This window comes from Dendrobates tinctorius, unplaced genomic scaffold (assembly GCF_039654945.1).
Source record: "Dendrobates tinctorius isolate UK_male_01 unplaced genomic scaffold, ASM3965494v1 ptg000445l, whole genome shotgun sequence".
In the NCBI taxonomy this organism is placed as follows: Eukaryota; Metazoa; Chordata; class Amphibia; order Anura; family Dendrobatidae; genus Dendrobates; species Dendrobates tinctorius.
In genome coordinates this window covers 1,120,582-1,138,376 of record NW_027362107.1, presented here as the reverse complement: position 1 = coordinate 1,138,376, position 17,795 = coordinate 1,120,582, and the positions used below count along the sequence as shown (strand labels likewise).

Below are 17,795 nucleotides of genomic sequence, written 5' to 3'. Positions count from 1 at the left end.
TGGTGTCATGGTGTGGGGAATTTTTTCTGGGCACTCTTTGGGCCCCTTGGTACCAATTGAGCATCGTTGCAACGCCACAGCCTACCTGAGTATTGTTGCTGACCATGTCCATCCCTTTATGACCACAATGTACCCAACATCTGATGGCTACTTTCAGCAGGATAATGCGCCATGTCATAAAGCTCGAATCATCTCAGATTGGTTTCTTGAACATGACAATGAGTTCACTGTACTCAAATGGCCTCCTCAGTCACCAGATCTCAATCCAATAGAGCATCTTTGGGATGTGGTGGAACGGGAGATTCGCATCAGGGATGTGCAGCCGACAAATCTGCGCCAACTGTGTGATGCCATCATGTCAATATGGTCCAACATCTCTGAGGAATGCTTCCAGCACCTTGTTGAATCTCTGCCACGAAGAATTGAGGCAGTTCTGAAGGCGAAAGGGGGTCCAACCCGTTACTAGCATGGTGTACCTAATAAAGTGGCCAGTGAGTGTATATAGAGGTGTGTAGTGTCGGTATATAGAGGGGTGTGTAGTGTCGGTATGTAGAGGGGTGTGTAGTGTCGGTATGTAGAGGTGTGTAGTGTCGGTATGTAGAGGTGTGTAGTGTCGGTATATAGAGGGGTGTGTAGTGTCGGTATATAGAGGGGTGTGTAGTGTCGGTATGTAGAGGGGTGTAGTGTCGGTATGTAGAGGTGTGTAGTGTCGGTATGTAGAGGTGTGTAGTGTCGGTATATAGAGGGGTGTGTAGTGTCGGTATATAGAGGTGTGTAGTGTCGGTATGTAGAGGTGTGTAGTGTCGGTATATAGAGGGGTGTGTAGTGTCGGTATATAGAGGGGTGTGTAGTGTCAGTATATAGAGGGGTGTAGTGTCTGTATATAGAGGTGTGTAGTGTCGGTATATATAGAGGTGTGTAGTGTCGGTATATAGAGGGGTGTAGTGTCGGTATATAGAGGGGTGTAGTGTCTGTATATAGAGGTGTGTAGTGTCGGTATATGTAGAGGTGTGTAGTGTCGGTATATAGAGGGGTGTAGTGTCTGTATATAGAGGTGTGTAGTGTCGGTATATATAGAGGTGTGTAGTGTCGGTATATAGAGGGGTGTAGTGTCGGTATGTAGAGGGGTGTAGTGTCGGTATATAGAGGGGTGTAGTGTCGGTATGTAGAGGTGTGTAGTGTCGGTATATAGAGGTGTGTGTAGTGTTGGTATATAGAGGGGTGTAGTGTCGGTATGTAGAGGTGTGTAGTGTCGGTATATAGAGGGGTGTAGTGTCGGTATGTAGAGGTGTGTAGTGTCGGTAAATAGAGAGGTGTAGTGTCGGTATATACAGGGGTGTGTAGAGTCGGTATATACAGAGGTGTGTAGTGTCGGTATATAAAGGTGTGTGGTGTCGGTATATAGAGGTGTGTAGTGTCGGTATATAGAGGGGTGTGTGGTGTCGGTATATAGAGGGGTGTAGTGTCGGTATATAGAGGGGTGTAGTGTCGGTATATAGAGGGGTGTAGTGTCGGTATATAGGGGTGTGTAGTGTCGGTATATAGAGGTGTGTGTAGTGTCGGTATATAGAGGGGTGTAGTGTCGGTATATAGAGGTGTGTAGTGTGTCGGTATATAGAGGTGTGTGTAGTGTCGGTATATAGAGGTGTGTAGTGTCGGTATATAGAGGAGTGTAGTGTCGGTATATAGAGGTGTGTGTAGTGTCGGTATATAGAGGGGTGTAGTGTCGGTATGTAGAGGTGTGTAGTGTCGGTATATAGAGGTGTGTGTAGTGTCGGTATATAGAGGTGTGTAGTGTCGGTATGTAGAGGGGTGTAGTGTCGGTATGTAGAGGGGTGTAGTGTCGGTATATAGAGGTGTGTAGTGTCGGTATATAGAGGTGTGTAGTGTCGGTATATAGAGGGGTGTGTAGTGTCGGTATATAGAGGGGTGTAGTGTCGGTATATAGAGGGGTGTAGTGTCGGTATATAGAGGGGTGTAGTGTCGGTATATAGAGGGGTGTAGTGTCGGTATATAGAGGTGTGTGTAGTGTCGGTATATAGAGGGGTGTAGTGTCGGTATATAGAGGGGTGTGTAGTGTCGGTATATAGAGGGGTGTGTAGTGTCGGTATATAGAGGGGTGTAGTGTCGGTATATAGAGGGGTGTAGTGTCGGTATATAGAGGTGTGTGTAATGTCGCTATATAGAGGGGTGTGTAGTGTCGGTATATAGAGGGGTGTAGTGTCGGTATATAGAGGGGTGTAGTGTCGGTATATAGAGGTGTGTGTAGTGTCGGTATATAGAGGGGTGTAGTGTCGGTATATAGAGGGGTGTGTAATGTCGGTATATAGAGGGGTGTAGTGTCGGTATATAGAGGGGTGTAGTGTCGGTATATAGAGGTGTGTAGTGTCGGTATATAGAGGTGTGTGTAGTGTCGGTATATAGAGGTGTGTAGTGTCGGTATATAGAGGTGTGTGTAGTGTCGGTATATAGAGGGGTGTGTAGTGTCGGTATATAGAGGTGTGTGTAGTGTCGGTATATAGAGGTGTGTGTAGTGTCGGTATATAGAGGGGTGTAGTGTCGGTATATAGAGGGGTGTAGTGTCGGTATATAGAGGGGTGTAGTGTCGGTATATAGAGGGGTGTAGTGTCGGTATATAGAGGTGTGTGTAATGTCGCTATATAGAGGGGTGTGTAGTGTCGGTATATAGAGGGGTGTAGTGTCGGTATATAGAGGGGTGTAGTGTCGGTATATAGAGGTGTGTAGTGTCGGTATATAGAGGTGTGTGTAATGTCGGTATATAGAGGGGTGTAGTGTCGGTATATAGAGGGGTGTGTAATGTCGGTATATAGAGGGGTGTAGTGTCGGTATATAGAGGGGTGTAGTGTCGGTATATAGAGGTGTGTGTAATGTCGCTATATAGAGGGGTGTAGTGTCGGTATATAGAGGGGTGTAGTGTCGGTATATAGAGGTGTGTAGTGTCGGTATATAGAGGTGTGTGTAATGTCGGTATATAGAGGGGTGTAGTGTCGGTATATAGAGGGGTGTGTAGTGTCGGTATATAGAGGGGTGTAGTGTCGGTATATAGAGGGGTGTGTAATGTCGGTATATAGAGGGGTGTAGTGTCGGTATATAGAGGTGTGTGTAGTGTCGGTATATAGAGGGGTGTAGTGTCGGTATATAGAGGTGTGTAGTGTCGGTATATAGAGGGGTGTGTAGTGTCGGTATATAGAGGTGTGTAGTGTCGGTATATAGAGGTGTGTGTAGTGTCGGTATATAGAGGTGTGTAGTGTCGGTATATAGAGGGGTGTAGTGTCGGTATATAGAGGGGTGTGTAGTGTCGGTATATAGAGGGGTGTAGTGTCGGTATATAGAGGGGTGTGTAGTGTCGGTATATAGAGGGGTGTGTAGTGTCGGTATATAGAGGTGTGTAGTGTCGGTATATAGAGGTGTGTGTAGTGTCGGTATATAGAGGTGTGTAGTGTCGGTATATAGAGGGGTGTAGTGTCGGTATATAGAGGGGTGTGTAGTGTCGGTATATAGAGGGGTGTAGTGTCGGTATATAGAGGGGTGTGTAGTGTCGGTATATAGAGGTGTGTGTAGTGTCGGTATATAGAGGTGTGTGTAGTGTCGGTATATAGAGGGGTGTAGTGTCGGTATATAGAGGGGTGTAGTGTCGGTATATAGAGGGGTGTAGTGTCGGTATATAGAGGGGTGTAGTGTCGGTATATCAGTAGGTGTCAGACTTGTTCTTATATTTAGAAGTGAAAGTGAAACCGCAGCGTGTGAGGGAGGAGTGTGCACAGCGGCCATTACGGGAGGAACCTGCTGCTCTCCGGACTACAGAGTTATGAACGGTCTCCTAAATCCCCTCTGTATACTGCTGTCATCACTGGTGACCTCAGGTTAGTGTCAGTGTCGGGTCATCACCGGTGACCTCAGGTTAGTGTCAGTGTCGGGTCATCACCGGTGACCTCAGGTTAGTGTCAGTGTCGGGTCATCACCGGTGACCTCAGGTTAGTGTCAGTGTCGGGTCATCACCGGTGACCTCAGGTTAGTGTCAGTGCCGGGTCATCACCGGTGACCTCAGGTTAGTGTCAGTGTCGGGTCATCACCGGTGACCTCAGGTTAGTGTCAGTGTCGGGTCATCACTGGTGACCTCAGGTTAGTGTCAGTGTCGGGTCATCACTGGTGACCTCAGGTTAGTGTCAGTGTCGGGTCATCACTGGTGACCTCAGGTTAGTGTCAGTGTCGGGTCATCACTGGTGACCTCAGGTTAGTGTCAGTGCCGGGTCATCACCGGTGACCTCAGGTTAGTGTCAGTGCCGGGTCATCACTGGTGACCTCAGGTTAGTGTCAGTGCCGGGTCATCACTGGTGACCTCAGGTTAGTGTCAGTGCCGGGTCATCACTGGTGACCTCAGGTTAGTGTCAGTGTCGGGTCATCACCGGTGACCTCAGGTTAGTGTCAGTGTCGGGTCATCACTGGTGACCTCAGGTTAGTGTCAGTGTCGGGTCATCACTGGTGACCTCAGGTTAGTGTCAGTGCCGGGTCATCACTGGTGACCTCAGGTTAGTGTCAGTGCCGGGTCATCACTGGTGACCTCAGGTTAGTGTCAGTGCCGGCTCATTACCGGTGACCTCAGGTTAGTGTCAGTGGCGGGTCATCACCGGTGACCTCAGGTTAGTGTCAGTGTCGGGTCATCACTGGTGACCTCAGGTTAGTGTCAGTGCCGGCTCATCACCGGTGACCTCAGGTTAGTGTCAGTGCCGGGTCATCACCGGTGACCTCAGGTTAGTGTCAGTGCCGGGTCATCACCGGTGACCTCAGGTTAGTGTCAGTGCCGGGTCATCACTGGTGACCTCAGGTTAGTGTCAGTGCCGGCTCATCACTGGTGACCTCAGGTTAGTGTCAGTGTCGGGTCATCACCGGTGACCTCAGGTTAGTGTCAGTGTCGGGTCATCACCGGTGACCTCAGGTTAGTGTCAGTGCCGGGTCATCACTGGTGACCTCAGGTTAGTGTCAGTGTCGGGTCATCACTGGTGACCTCAGGTTAGTGTCAGTGCCGGGTCATCACTGGTGACCTCAGGTTAGTGTCAGTGCCGGCTCATCACTGGTGACCTCAGGTTAGTGTCAGTGTCGGGTCATCACTGGTGACCTCAGGTTAGTGTCAGTGCCGGGTCATCACTGGTGACCTCAGGTTAGTGTCAGTGTCGGGTCATCACTGGTGACCTCAGGTTAGTGTCAGTGCCGGGTCATCACTGGTGACCTCAGGTTAGTGTCAGTGCCGGCTCATCACCGGTGACCTCAGGTTAGTGTCAGTGCCGGCTCATCACTGGTGACCTCAGGTTAGTGTCAGTGCCGGGTCATCACTGGTGACCTCAGGTTAGTGTCAGTGTCGGGTCATCACTGGTGACCTCAGGTTAGTGTCAGTGTCGGGTCATCACTGGTGACCTCAGGTTAGTGTCAGTGCCGGCTCATCACTGGTGACCTCAGGTTAGTGTCAGTGTCGGGTCATCACCGGTGACCTCAGGTTAGTGTCAGTGCCGGCTCATCACTGGTGACCTCAGGTTAGTGTCAGTGTCGGGTCATTACTGGTGACCTCAGGTTAGTGTCGGTGTCGGGTCATCACTGGTGACCTCAGGTTAGTGTCGGTGCCGGGTCATCACTGGTGACCTCAGGTTAGTGTCAGTGTCGGGTCATCACCGGTGACCTCAGGTTAGTGTCGGTGCCGGGTCATCACCGGTGACCTCAGGTTAGTGTCGGTGCCGGGTCATCACCGGTGACCTCAGGTTAGTGTCAGTGCCGGCTCATCACTGGTGACCTCAGGTTAGTGTCAGTGCCGGGTCATCACCGGTGACCTCAGGTTAGTGTCAGTGCCGGGTCATCACTGGTGACCTCAGGTTAGTGTCAGTGCTGGGTGATGGATTCTGCTTTTTCACATGACGTTATAACTTATGTAATTATCATTGTTATATGGCGCCATTGGTTCCATGGTGCTGCACATGAGAAGGGGCTACATACAAATTACAGATAACAATGACAGACTGGTACAGAGGGGAGAGGACCCGGCTCGGGGGGCTTACATGCTGGAGGATGGTGGGGAAGGGGACAGGAGGTCGGGGGGTGGCAGCAGCTCCGATGTCATGCTATGAAGACCCCACGATCCAGAGGCAGGAGGCCATAGACTCTGTTGCAGCATCGTCATCTGCATTGCTCCCCCAGGCTCGCTGAAGGTGTGATTTAGATGCCTTGCGGTACCGCCTGCTGTATCTAATGCCCTCTTCCTCATGTGATGGGGCACAGAGGCGACTGCAGGTGGGAGCTCAGCTTCTCCGCAGCAGCTGTGCATCACTGGGGCAGTAACTACTTGTTATTGGGACATGGATGGAATTGCTGGAGAAGCGTCCATAGTGGTTAATTGGGGGCTAAGGGCTGACCCTCTGATAACACTTATTGGACACACAGTTGTTTCTAGTGATTTAGGGTGAAAATTGTTAATGAATTAGTCAGTCCCGATGTCAGTCTGACAGCAGTGTCTAATGGGTTAAAAGGCAGTTTTTGGCAAGTTCTGTGTGTCACAGCCATTACCTGCCGGTCTGGGCTGGGCTGAACTTGACAGTGACGTTGGTGGCAGCAGTGACAGCATTTGCAGCAATGACTTTGGTGATAACGGTGACAGCCTTTGCAGCAGTGACAGCAGTGACGTCCGTGATAGCGTTAACAGTTGCAGCAGTGACATCGGTGACAGTGGTAATAAAGGTGACATCAGTTGCAGCAGTGACAGCAGTGACGTCCGTGATAGCGTTAACAGTTGCAGCTGTGACATCGGTGACAGTGGTAATAAAGGTGACATCAGTTGCAGCGGTGATAGCAGTGACAGCAGTTGCTGCAGTGACATCGGTGATAGCGATTGCAGTAGTGACAGCAGTTGCTGCAGTGACAGCAGTGATAGCGGTTGCATCAGTGACAGCAGTTGCAGTAGTGACAGTGGTGACAGCAGTTGCAGCGGTGACTGTAGTTGAAGCAGTGACAGCAGTAATAGCGGTGACAGCAGTTGCAGTAGTGACAGCGGCGGCCACTCGGCTGTTGGTGGGCTCCTAGGAGATCTGGATTCAGCCATCTTGGTCCTCTGAATTCCTACATCCCTATGAGATGCCCCCGTGCCGTCCGGCCCTCGTTCAGGCATCATGGCGGCAGTACACGGGGGCGGTGATTGGATACGATAATTTATCAGCGACCAGAGGGCGAGTCACCCTAAGGAAGGATGGAGCTGGCAGAGGTAGCAGAGCGCTGCACGGGACAAGGAATATTTCTCCGTCCTCCCAGGGATCAGCGGGTTTGGCTTTGTGACCCCCATGGTTTATCCTTTCCCCTTCGGCTTCCTTGTGACGTTTTTACCTTTCTTCTTTTAGATGGCCTCACAGTCACTATGAAAAAGCCCCTGATCTCTGCAGCAAGAGGCGCAGATGTGACGATCCCCTGCGACATATCGGACTTTACACTGGGAAGAATTATCACCGTCACCTGGAGCAAGTCACAGGGTGGACATAAGAGCGAGGTGTACAGCTTCATTCCCGGCCGGGCGCAGGCCTTCAGGGACGGGGCCCACATGGAGGAGGGCGACATACAGCAAGGAAACGCCGCACTGCACATCCTGCGGGCGCAGTTCAATGATGATGGAGAGTACACATGTACTGTTATAGTGACCCCAGAGTCCAGGGAAGGGAGAAGCATCCTGCAGGTGTCAGGTGAGCCATGTGTGCTGGGGGTGTCAGGGGAGCCATGTGTGCGGGGGGATGTCAGGGGAGCCATGTGTGCGGGGGTGTCAGGGGAGCCATGTGTGTGGGGGAGCCATGTGTGTGGGGAGTGTCAGGGGAGCCATGTGTGTGGGGGTGTCAGGGGAGCCATGTGTGTGGGGGTGTCAGAGGAGCCATGTGTGTGGGGGAGCCATGTGTGTGGGGGTGTCAGGGGAGCCATGTGTGTGGGGGTGTCAGGGGAGCCATGTGTGTGGGGGTGTCAGGGGAGCCATGTGTGTGGGGGTGTCAGGGGAGCCATGTGTGTGGGGGTGTCAGGGGAGCCATGTGTGTGGGGGGTGTCAGGGGAGCCATGTGTGCGGGGGGTGTCAGGGGAGCCATGTGTGCGGGGGGGTGTCAGGGGAGCCATGTGTGCGGGGGGTGTCAGGGGAGCCATGTGTGCGGGGGGTGTCAGGGGAGCCATGTGTGCGGGGGGTGTCAGGGGAGCCATGTGTGCGGGGGGTGTCAGGGGAGCCATGTGTGCGGGGGTGTCAGGGGAGCCATGTGTGCGGGGGGTGTCAGGGGAGCCATGTGTGCGGGGGGTGTCAGGGGAGCCATGTGTGCGGGGGGGGTGTGAGAGGAGCCATGTGTGCGGGGGCGTCAGGTACGCCACACAGGTGTCAGGAGAGCCATGTGTGCAGTGGTATCAGGGGAGCCATATCTGCACGGGTGTCAGGGAACCATACAATGGTCAGAGGAGCCATGAGTGCAGGGGTGTCAGGGGAGCCATACGGGTTTCAAGGCAGCCATGTGTGTGGTGGGTGTCAGGGGAGTCACACAGGTTTCAGGGGAGTCATGTGTGCGGGGGTGTCAGAGAAGCCACACAGGTGTCATGGGAGCCTTGTGTGTGGGGGTGTCAGGGGAACCATGGGTGTCGGCGTTTCAGTGAAGCCGTGTGTGGGGGTTATCAAGGAAGCCATGCCTTCACGCGGGTGTCAGGTGAGCCGTGTGTGGGATCGGCAGGGGAGCCATGCGGGTGTCAGGTGAGTGTTTGCGCTAATAATTCTGAAACTTGAATTATAAACCATCTCCATTGAATTGACGATACCACCGGGGCTGAAGGCTGAATTCCGGTGTCCTGGCACAGACCAAACCGCGGCTCAGACACAACCTCCTGCCTCCACTGCTAAGCGGACAGAACCGCAATGGACAGGCGACACGTGTAGTGATTACTGTGGAATAAAGATGGCGGTTACTGCAGCTAAAGGAGCGGGGCAGTAGTGTGACCTACTCAGGATTACAGAGGGGTATTACAGAGGAACGCACTGCCACAACGACGCACGTCACTGTATCACACAGTGCACTCTTCTTTAATTGGTGAGAAGCGGTGACTTGAGTTTTTGTTCCCTCATTTTGTGGTCCCATTGAGACCTAGCTCTGCTGCATGAGTGTAAAGCCTCGTTCAGATGATAGCACATGTTTGGTTTCCTAGCTCTGCTGCGTCAGTGTAAAGCCTCCTTCAGATGATGGCACATGTTTGTTGTCCTAGCTCTGCTGCGTGAGTGTAAAGCCTCGTTCAGATGATAGCACATGTTTGGTGTCATAGCTCTGCTGCGTCAGTGTAAAGCCTCCTTCAGATGATGGCACATGTTTGGTGTCCTAGCTCTGCTGCGTCAGTGTAAAGCCTCCTTTAGATGATGGCACAGGTTTGGTTTCCTAGCTCTGCTGCGTCAGTGTAAAGCCTCCTTCAGATGATGGCACATGTTTGGTGTCCTAGCTCTGCTGCGTCAGTGTAAAGCCTCCTTCAGATGATGGCACATGTTTGGTTTCCTAGCTCTGCTGCGTCAGTGTAAAGCCTCGTTAAGATGATAGCACATGTTTGGTGTCCCTAGCTCTGCTGCGTCAGTGTAAAGCATTGTTCAGATTATAGCAAATGTTTTGTGTCCTAGCCCTGCTGCGTCAGTGTAAAGCATCGTTCAGATTATAGTACATGTTTGGTGTCCTAGCTCTGCTGCGTGAGTGTAAAGCATCGTTCAGATTATAGTACATGTTTGGTGTCCTAGCTCTGCTGCGTGAGTGTAAAGCATTGTTCAGATGATAGCACATGTTTGCTGTCCTAGCTCTGCTGCGTGAGTGTAAAGCATCGTTCAGATGATAGCACATGTTTGGTGTCCTAGCTCTGCTGCGTCAGTGTAAAGCATTGTTCAGATTATAGCACATGTTTGGTGTCCTAGCTCTGCTGCTTGAGTGTAAAGCATCGTTCAGATTATAGCACATGTTTGGTGTCCTAGCTCTGCTGCGTGAGTGTAAAGCATTGTTTAGATTATAGCACATGTTTGGTGTCCTAGCTCTGCTGCGTCAGTGTAAAGCATTGTTCAGATTATAGCACATGTTTGGTGTCCTAGCTCTGCTGCGTCAGTGTAAAGCATTGTTCAGATTATAGCACATGTTTTGTGTCCTAGCTCTGCTGCGTGAGTGTAAAGCATTGTTCAGATTATAGCACATGTTTGGTGTCCTAGCTCTGCTGCGTCAGTGTAAAGCATTGTTCAGATTATAGCACATGTTTTGTGTCCTAGCTCTGCTGCGTGAGTGTAAAGCATCGTTCAGATTATAGCACATGTTTGGTGTCCTAGCTCTGCTGCGTGAGTGTAAAGCATTGTTCAGATTATAGCACATGTTTGGTGTCCTAGCTCTGCTGCGTGAGTGTAAAGCCTCCTTCAGATGATGGCACATGTTTGGTGTCCTAGCTCTGCTGCGTCAGTGTAAAGCATCGTTCAGATGATAGCACATGTTTGGTGTCCTAGCTCTGCTGCGTGAGTGTAAAGCCTCTTTCAGATGATAGCACATGTTTGGTGCCCTAGCTCTGCTGCGTAAGTGTAAAGCCTCCTTCAGATGATGGCACATGTTTGGTGTCCTAGCTCTGCTGCGTCAGTGTAAAGCATCGTTCAGATTACAGCACATGTTTGGTGCCCTAGCTCTGCTGCGTCAGTGTAAAGCCTTTTTCAGATGATGGCACTTGTTTGGTGTCCCTAGCTCTGCTGCATCACTGTAAAGCCTTGTTCAGATGATGGCACATGTTTGGTGTCCTAGCGCTGCTGCGTCAATGTAAAGCCTAGTTCAGATGATGGCACATGTTTGGTGTCCTAGCTCTGCTGCGTGAGTGTAAAGCCTTGTTCAGATGATGGCACATGTTTGATGTCCTACCTCTACTGCGTCAGGGTAAAGCCTTGTTCAGATGATTGCACATGTTTGGTGTCCTAGCTCTGCTGCGTCAGTGTAAAGCCTCGTTCAGATGATGGCACATGTTTGGTGTCCTAGCGCTGCTGCGTCAGTGTAAAGCCTCGTTCAGATGATGGCACATGTTTGGTGTCCTAGCTCTGCTGCATGAGTGTAAAGCCTTGTTCAGATGATGGCACCTGTTTGATGTCCTACCTCTACTGCGTCAGGGTAAAGCCTTGTTCAGATGATTGCACATGTTTGGTGTCCTAGCTCTGCTGCGTCAGTGTAAAGCCTCGTTCAGATGATAGCACATGTTTGGTGTCCTAGCTCTGCTGCGTCAGTGTAAAGCCTCGTTCAGATGATGGCACATGTTTGGTGCCCTAGCTCTGCTGTGTCAGTGTAAAGCCTGTTCAGATGATAGCACATGTTGGGTGCCCTAGCTCTGCTGCGTCAGTGTAAAGCATTGTTCAGATTATAGCACATGTTTGGTGTCCTAGCTCTGCTGGGTGAGTGTAAAGCATTGTTCAGATGATAGCACATGTTTGGTGCCCTATCTCTGCTTTGTCAGTGTAAAGCCTCGTTCACATGATGGCACATTCTTTGTGATGACCCTTCACTCACTTGTTCTCTGGCAAAGTCTCTCTATGTTCTTCAGCCCTTTGACTTTTGACCATCAAGTTCTCAGGTTGCAGACACCTCCTCCTCTGTTTCTCCAGGGAGTCACGTAATACAAAGTGCAACAGGAATCATCAGACATGAAGACATATTACTAGAAGTAAGGAGAACACGGCCAGCACTTGTCCTAGTGTGAGGAGCCAGAAGAAAGACATCATTGTGATCGGCTAGTGATTGTCCATCAGACTGGTGACAAACACTATGTCCACGCCGGCTCCTTGACTTTGATGTCGGCTCATCCTTTTTGAGAGCAGATGATTGTGGTATTCAGCCATCATCTGCCTCTAACAGCTATGGTGGAGCTCTGTCTGTTACGGGCTGCTGTCTATCTGTGACAGTGGCCTTTACGTCGCATGTCTCGGACGTGCGCACTGTTCTTACTGCCCATCACACTCCCGTAATGCAATTTTGGAGCACCAATGCATTTTCATGACAGCCAAAGTCTGCTAAAGATCCCCTCACTTTTCATGATGGTACTCCTCTGAATGCCAGCTTTAGGCTCACATTCATAGGAGACCGTGACTTCTGCACAGTAATATTGTACCGGGGTACTGCTGTATACAGCAAAAGTGATCAAATGATCAAGTGCCCTAAGGGAGCTATAAAATAAAGGGAAAAGCAAAAACGCGTTTATAAATGGAACCTGACAGTGGACAAATCCTGCCTGATCCACGGGAAACAAGCATCATAGACCAGCTGTACAATCCATGGACAGCAAGTATACACCGGCTGTACGATCCATGGGCAGCAAGTATCATACACCGGCTGTACGATCCATGGGCAGAAAGTATTATACGCCGGCTGTACGATCCATGGGCAGAAAGTATTATACACCTGCTGTACGATCCACGGGCGGCAAGTATCATACACCGGCTGTACGATTCACGGGCGGCAAGTATCCTACACCGGCTGTACGATTCACGGGCGGCAAGTATCCTACACCGGCTGTACAATCCACGGGCGGCAAGTATCATATACCGGCTGTACGATCCATGGATGACAAGTATCATACACCAGCTGTACGATCCACGGGCAGCAAGTATCATACACCGGCTGTACCCTCCATGGGCAGCAAGTATCATACACCGGCTGTACGATCCACGGGCAGCAAGTATCATACACCGGCTGTACGATCCACGGGCAGCAAGTATCATACACCGGCTGTACGATCCACGGGCAGCAAGTATCATACACCGGCTGTACGATCCACGGGCAGCAAGTATCATACACCGGCTGTACGATCCACGGGCGGCAAGTATCATACACCGGCTGTACGATCCACGGGCGGCAAGTATCATACACCGGCTGTACGATCCACGGGCGGCAAGTATCATACACCGGCTGTACGATCCACGGGCGGCAAGTATCATACACCGGCTATACAATCCACGGGCGGCAAGTATCATACACCAGCTGTACAATCCATGGGCAGCAAGTATCATATACTGAGTTTTCGATCCATGGGTGGCAAGTATCATACACTGGCTGTAGGATCCATGGGCGGCAAGTATCTGTCATGATCCAGGATGGGGTTTGTCTTTGGCCCGTCCTGGTCAGACAGGGGTTAATTGTTTCTGCCTCTCTCTGGCAGAGGGCGGCTATTTAATGCTCACTCGACCTAGGTCCTGTGTCAGTTATACTCCTGCCCTCGGCTGAGTTAGTTGACCTCGTGCGTACGTGTGCCTTGTGCCTGATATCTTGCTTGCTTGTTGGGTTTTGATCCAGTTCTGTCCCTGTTACGAGTTCTGCCTGTCCCTCTTGTACTGCGCTACCTCTCTGTGTATGACCCTCTGCCTGTGACCTGACTATTCTCTGCTCGTCCCTCTGGTACCGCACAGCCCTCTCCGTGTACGACCCTCGCTTGTCTGACCTGCGTTTTCCTCTCCTCTACATCAGTTTCCCTGTAGTAGGTACATTACATCATCTGCAGCAGTAGGACGCTAAGCCCCTCCCCCTGCAGTCACATGATCTAGGTCCTGGGACTCCTTCCTATTTTCAGTGCCGCAGGTCCTGTCTGCTTGAACCGTCACTACTGTATTGGACCCCGTGCTCTCCCATAGTGTGGGTAAGTCACCCTGCTCGGTGTGGCAGTTTGCCGTCGCTGACAGGGTCCTGACATTTGAGTCCTGACATTATAACTGACCGTTACCATTTTTTTTTCTTTGCTCCCTTTCTCCTGTGTGTGTGATGGATCCTATGCACGCTCTTTCTGAGCAGGTAAAGCACCTGACTCAGATGTCTCAGAAACTCCTGGGGGAACAACGAGTCCTGGCTCAGTCTCAGCAGCTGATCGCTGACACTGTGCAGGGGGTATTCTCATCGGGGGCTGGGGATGTTACATTAGTTTCCCCTGAGTCTCCGGTTGAGTTACCAGATACCTTTTCTGGAGATAAAAGGGAATTCAAAGTTTTCAAGGAGGGCTGTAAGCTTTTTTTTTTTTTTCCTTGAGACCACACTCTTCTGGGGATGAAAGTCAGAGAGTGGGGGTCATTATGTCTCTGTTAAGGGGAGCCCCCCCCAGGGTTGGGCTTTCTCCCTTCTGACCACTGCCCCTGAGCGTATGACTGGATGCATTTTTTGAGGCCCTGGGGCATATTTATGATGAGCCTGATCGGATGCGTATGGCTGAGGACATGGTGATGAGTGTGTGCCAGGGGAAGCACTCAGCCGAGTGGTTTTGCTCAGAGTTCAGACGCTGGGCTGCTGAGGTCTGCTGGAATGACGCCACCCTCCGGGGTTTATTCCGTAGAGGCCTGTCTGAACATCTGAAAGATGCCTTGGTCCTCCACCCTCCGCCTGATTCCCTGGAGGAGGCTATGACACAGGCCGTCCGAATGGATCGCAGGCTACAGGCGAGGGGAGTGATGCAAATTGACACCCAGTTATTCTCCCAAGGAAGGGGAGCCAGTCATGCATTGGAATCCATGGAGAGATGGGAACCATCAACCTCAAGGAGAAAGAAAGGAGACAACGGCGCTTGGGAAAATGCTGTTTTCACTGTGGCGATTCTGGACATTGGAAAAAGGACTGCCCCTCCTGTCCACTGACCAACAAGCGGCTGAGCCCGGGTGATTGTCGTGGAGGTCACCCAGGCTCTCAGGTACCTTTTTCTCCATTTTCAAAAATGTTGTTGCAAGTGGAACTTTGTTGTGTGAGTGTCTCCACATCCACTTCTGCCTTCGTGGATTGCTGATCGTTGTTGAACTTTATGGACTCTGACTTAGTGTCCAGGTGTAAGTTAGGGACAGTTAGGCTGGAGACTCCTACCCATGTTGTTGCCATTGGCAAAACACCACTGGCTAAGAGTGACATCATATTTCTTACAGAGGAGTTTCTCCTTAAAGTGAGTGAGTTCCTTGCACCAGGAACGTATTTCATGATTTGTTATGGACAACCTGCCTGCGGGACTGGTGTTGGGATTCCCCTGGTTACAATTACATAATCCTGTGATTAATTGGGAATCTCGGGATATTGTTAAATGGGGTCCCTATTGTTCCGAAAGATGTCTTGCTACTGTGTCTGTGTCGTCCGTTGGTCTGGAAGGTATTCTGGAGTACCTAAAGGACTATACGGACTTTTCACAGAAAAAGAGGCTAAAGTTTTACCACCACACGGCCCATTTGATTGTGCCATTGACCTGGTTCCAGGTGCTAAATTGCCCAAGGCCCGCTTGTATAACTGTTGTGAGTTCATTTTCCCCTTCACTACTGAGGCCCGAGGAACTCCCTCTTCTGGTGAAGAAAGGTAGTGAGCCTGATTGTCAAACACCTGGGGCTGATGATGATGACTGGCTGAGTGGAGTTAATGACTGGATATAAGGCTGCCGACGCCCTTCTGGCCTGCGGGTGATTTCTCTGTGGACTTCTAGGAAACCAGTCTGATTCCTGCTCATCTAAAGCTAAGATTTCTGCTTTGCCTTTTTGCATTAGTGTTTTGTTTTCCTTGCTTTTCTGGATTCTGCCATTCCCTGCTGGGGTGAGCTGAATCTCCTTTTGCCTGTTGCTCTGTCTTCAGAATATTCCTGAGTACTGACATAGCTTTTTGAAGCCTAGCGTCTTCAGGGCCTTTTTTACTGTCAGTTTGTTGGCTCTTATTTTCATAGGGTTTTTCACGGATTGCAGACAGCAGCCTTCCTGTCCTTTCCTATCTAAGCTAGCGTGGGCCCCATCTTTGCTCAGTCTATCTTTCTGTCTGTGTTTTGTTCTTCCTTCTTTCTTCACCGTCATTATATGTGGGGGGCTGCCTTTTGCTTTGGGGTCTGCTCTGGGGCAGTTTAGATTTCCCTTTCTGTCTTTAGGCTATGTAGTCCTCCGGCTGTGATCGAGGGGCCTAGGGCATCGTAGGAGCCCCCCACGGCTACTGCTAGTTGTGTTGTTAGGTTCAGGGGTCTGCAATCCGATAGCTGCCAACTTCTCTGGTTTTCTGGACTTAGCTAGCATTTCTATTTTTGCCTCCTATGGTGACTCAATCATAACATATAACCTTTCGGGTCCCGAGCGGGCTGCTATGAAGGAATACATTTCTGAGAGTCTCCGTAAGGGACACATTCGTCCTTCTGTCTCTCCCGTGGTGGCGGGTGGGGTTCTTTTTCGTAAAGAAAAAAGACGGTGGTTTGCACCCATGCCTCGATTTTCGAGAGTTAAATAAGTTAACTGTGAGAAATACATATCCCCTCCCACTTATTCCTAATTTGTACAACCAGTTGTCCGGAGCTAAGTGGTTTTCAAAATTAGATCTACAGGGAGCGTATAACCTTATTCGAGTCCGGGAAGGAGATGAGTGGAAAACTGCTTTTCTCACTACTGAAGGGTTGTTTGAAACTTTGGTCATGCCTTTCGGTCTGACCAATGCTCCAGCGGTCTTCCAAAATTTCATCAATCACGTGTTCTCTGATTTTATTGGACGTTTTATGGTTGTGTATTTGGATGACATGATCTACTCACCTGATAAACAGGGTCATATTCGGGCAGTTCTCCAAAGGCTTCGGGAGAACTGTCTCTTTGCTAAACTAGAGAAATGTTTATTTTTTGTTCAGGAACTGTCTTTTCTGTGTCTGCTGATGGGTATTGCATGGATCCTAATAAGGTGCAGGCCATTGTCGATTGGGTTCAACCTTGTGATTTGAAGGCTCTGCAGCGTTTCCTAGGATTCGCCAATTACTACCGTAAATTTATAAGGGGGTTCTCACAGGTGGTTAAACCCCTCACAGACATGACTCAAAAGGGGGCCGATATTAAGAATTGGTCAGCCGCAGCGATAGCGGTGTTTCAGTTTTTAAAAAAATGTTTCATGTCTGCTCCGGTTCTTATTCAACTGGACCCGTCTGAACCATTTATTGTCGAGGTGGATGCCTCAGACGTGGGGGCGGTATTGTCCCAGGGATCCGCCACTTTGACTAATTTGAGACCCTGCACCTTTTTCTCGAAGAAATTCTCCCCTGCGGAGATAAACTATGATGTTGGGAATCGAGAGCTTCTGGCCGTGAAGTTGGCCTTTGAAGAATGGAGGCATTTTTTTGGAGGTGGCTGTCCATCCTATAACCATAATTACGGACCACAAGAACCTAGCTTACACTGAGTCAGCTAAAAGGTTGACTCTTAGACAGGCTAGATGGTCACTTTTTTTCCCGATTCCACTTCTCTATCACGTTTCAGCCAGGTTCCAAAAATGTCAGAGCTCATGCCTTGTCACACAGTCTAGATCCGGTGTCCCCCCCCCCCCCCGGAACCTCCATTCTTCAGCCCGGGGTGGTGGTGGCAGGTATTTCTAATATGTTGGAACGGGAGAGTCGGGAAGCCCAGTCTCTTGCACATCTGGCTAGGCCAGTGGATAATCTTTTCCTACCAGCTCAATTTCGTCCTCTGGGAGGACCTCTGGTCCTCTGGGAGTTCCACGATTCAGTTCTGGGTGGACATCCAGGGATCTCTGCTACCCGGAAGGCCATCGCTTGAATATTCTGGTGGTCTGCTTTAGCCTCTGATGTTGGGGAATGTGTCTGCTTGTGATGTTTGTGCCCGTGCGAAAACCCCCCATAACCGGCCGGCTGGGGAATTGGTACCACTGCCAATTCCTGAGAGACCATGGACTCATTTGTCCATGGATTTCATCATCACCAACCTTCCCCCCTTCAAGGGTAATACCGTCATCTGGGTTATGGTGGACAGGTTTAGTAAGCAGGCACATTTT

At 50.4% G+C, this 17,795-nt stretch overlaps 1 protein-coding gene across 1 annotated transcript in view; it reads left to right on the top strand.

Moving 5' to 3' along the window:
• Positions 1–3,775: 3,775 nt before the first annotated feature.
• The window catches only part of LOC141077384 (uncharacterized), a 143,312-nt gene continuing 129,292 nt past the window's right edge, over positions 3,776–17,795 (top strand). Inside the window, exons 1-2 of the mRNA XM_073564284.1 lie at positions 3,776–3,884; positions 7,395–7,730. Of these exons, the coding sequence (XP_073420385.1) occupies positions 3,830–3,884; positions 7,395–7,730 (391 nt within the window). The 5' untranslated portion in view covers positions 3,776–3,829. The remainder of the gene's footprint in view (positions 3,885–7,394; positions 7,731–17,795) is intronic.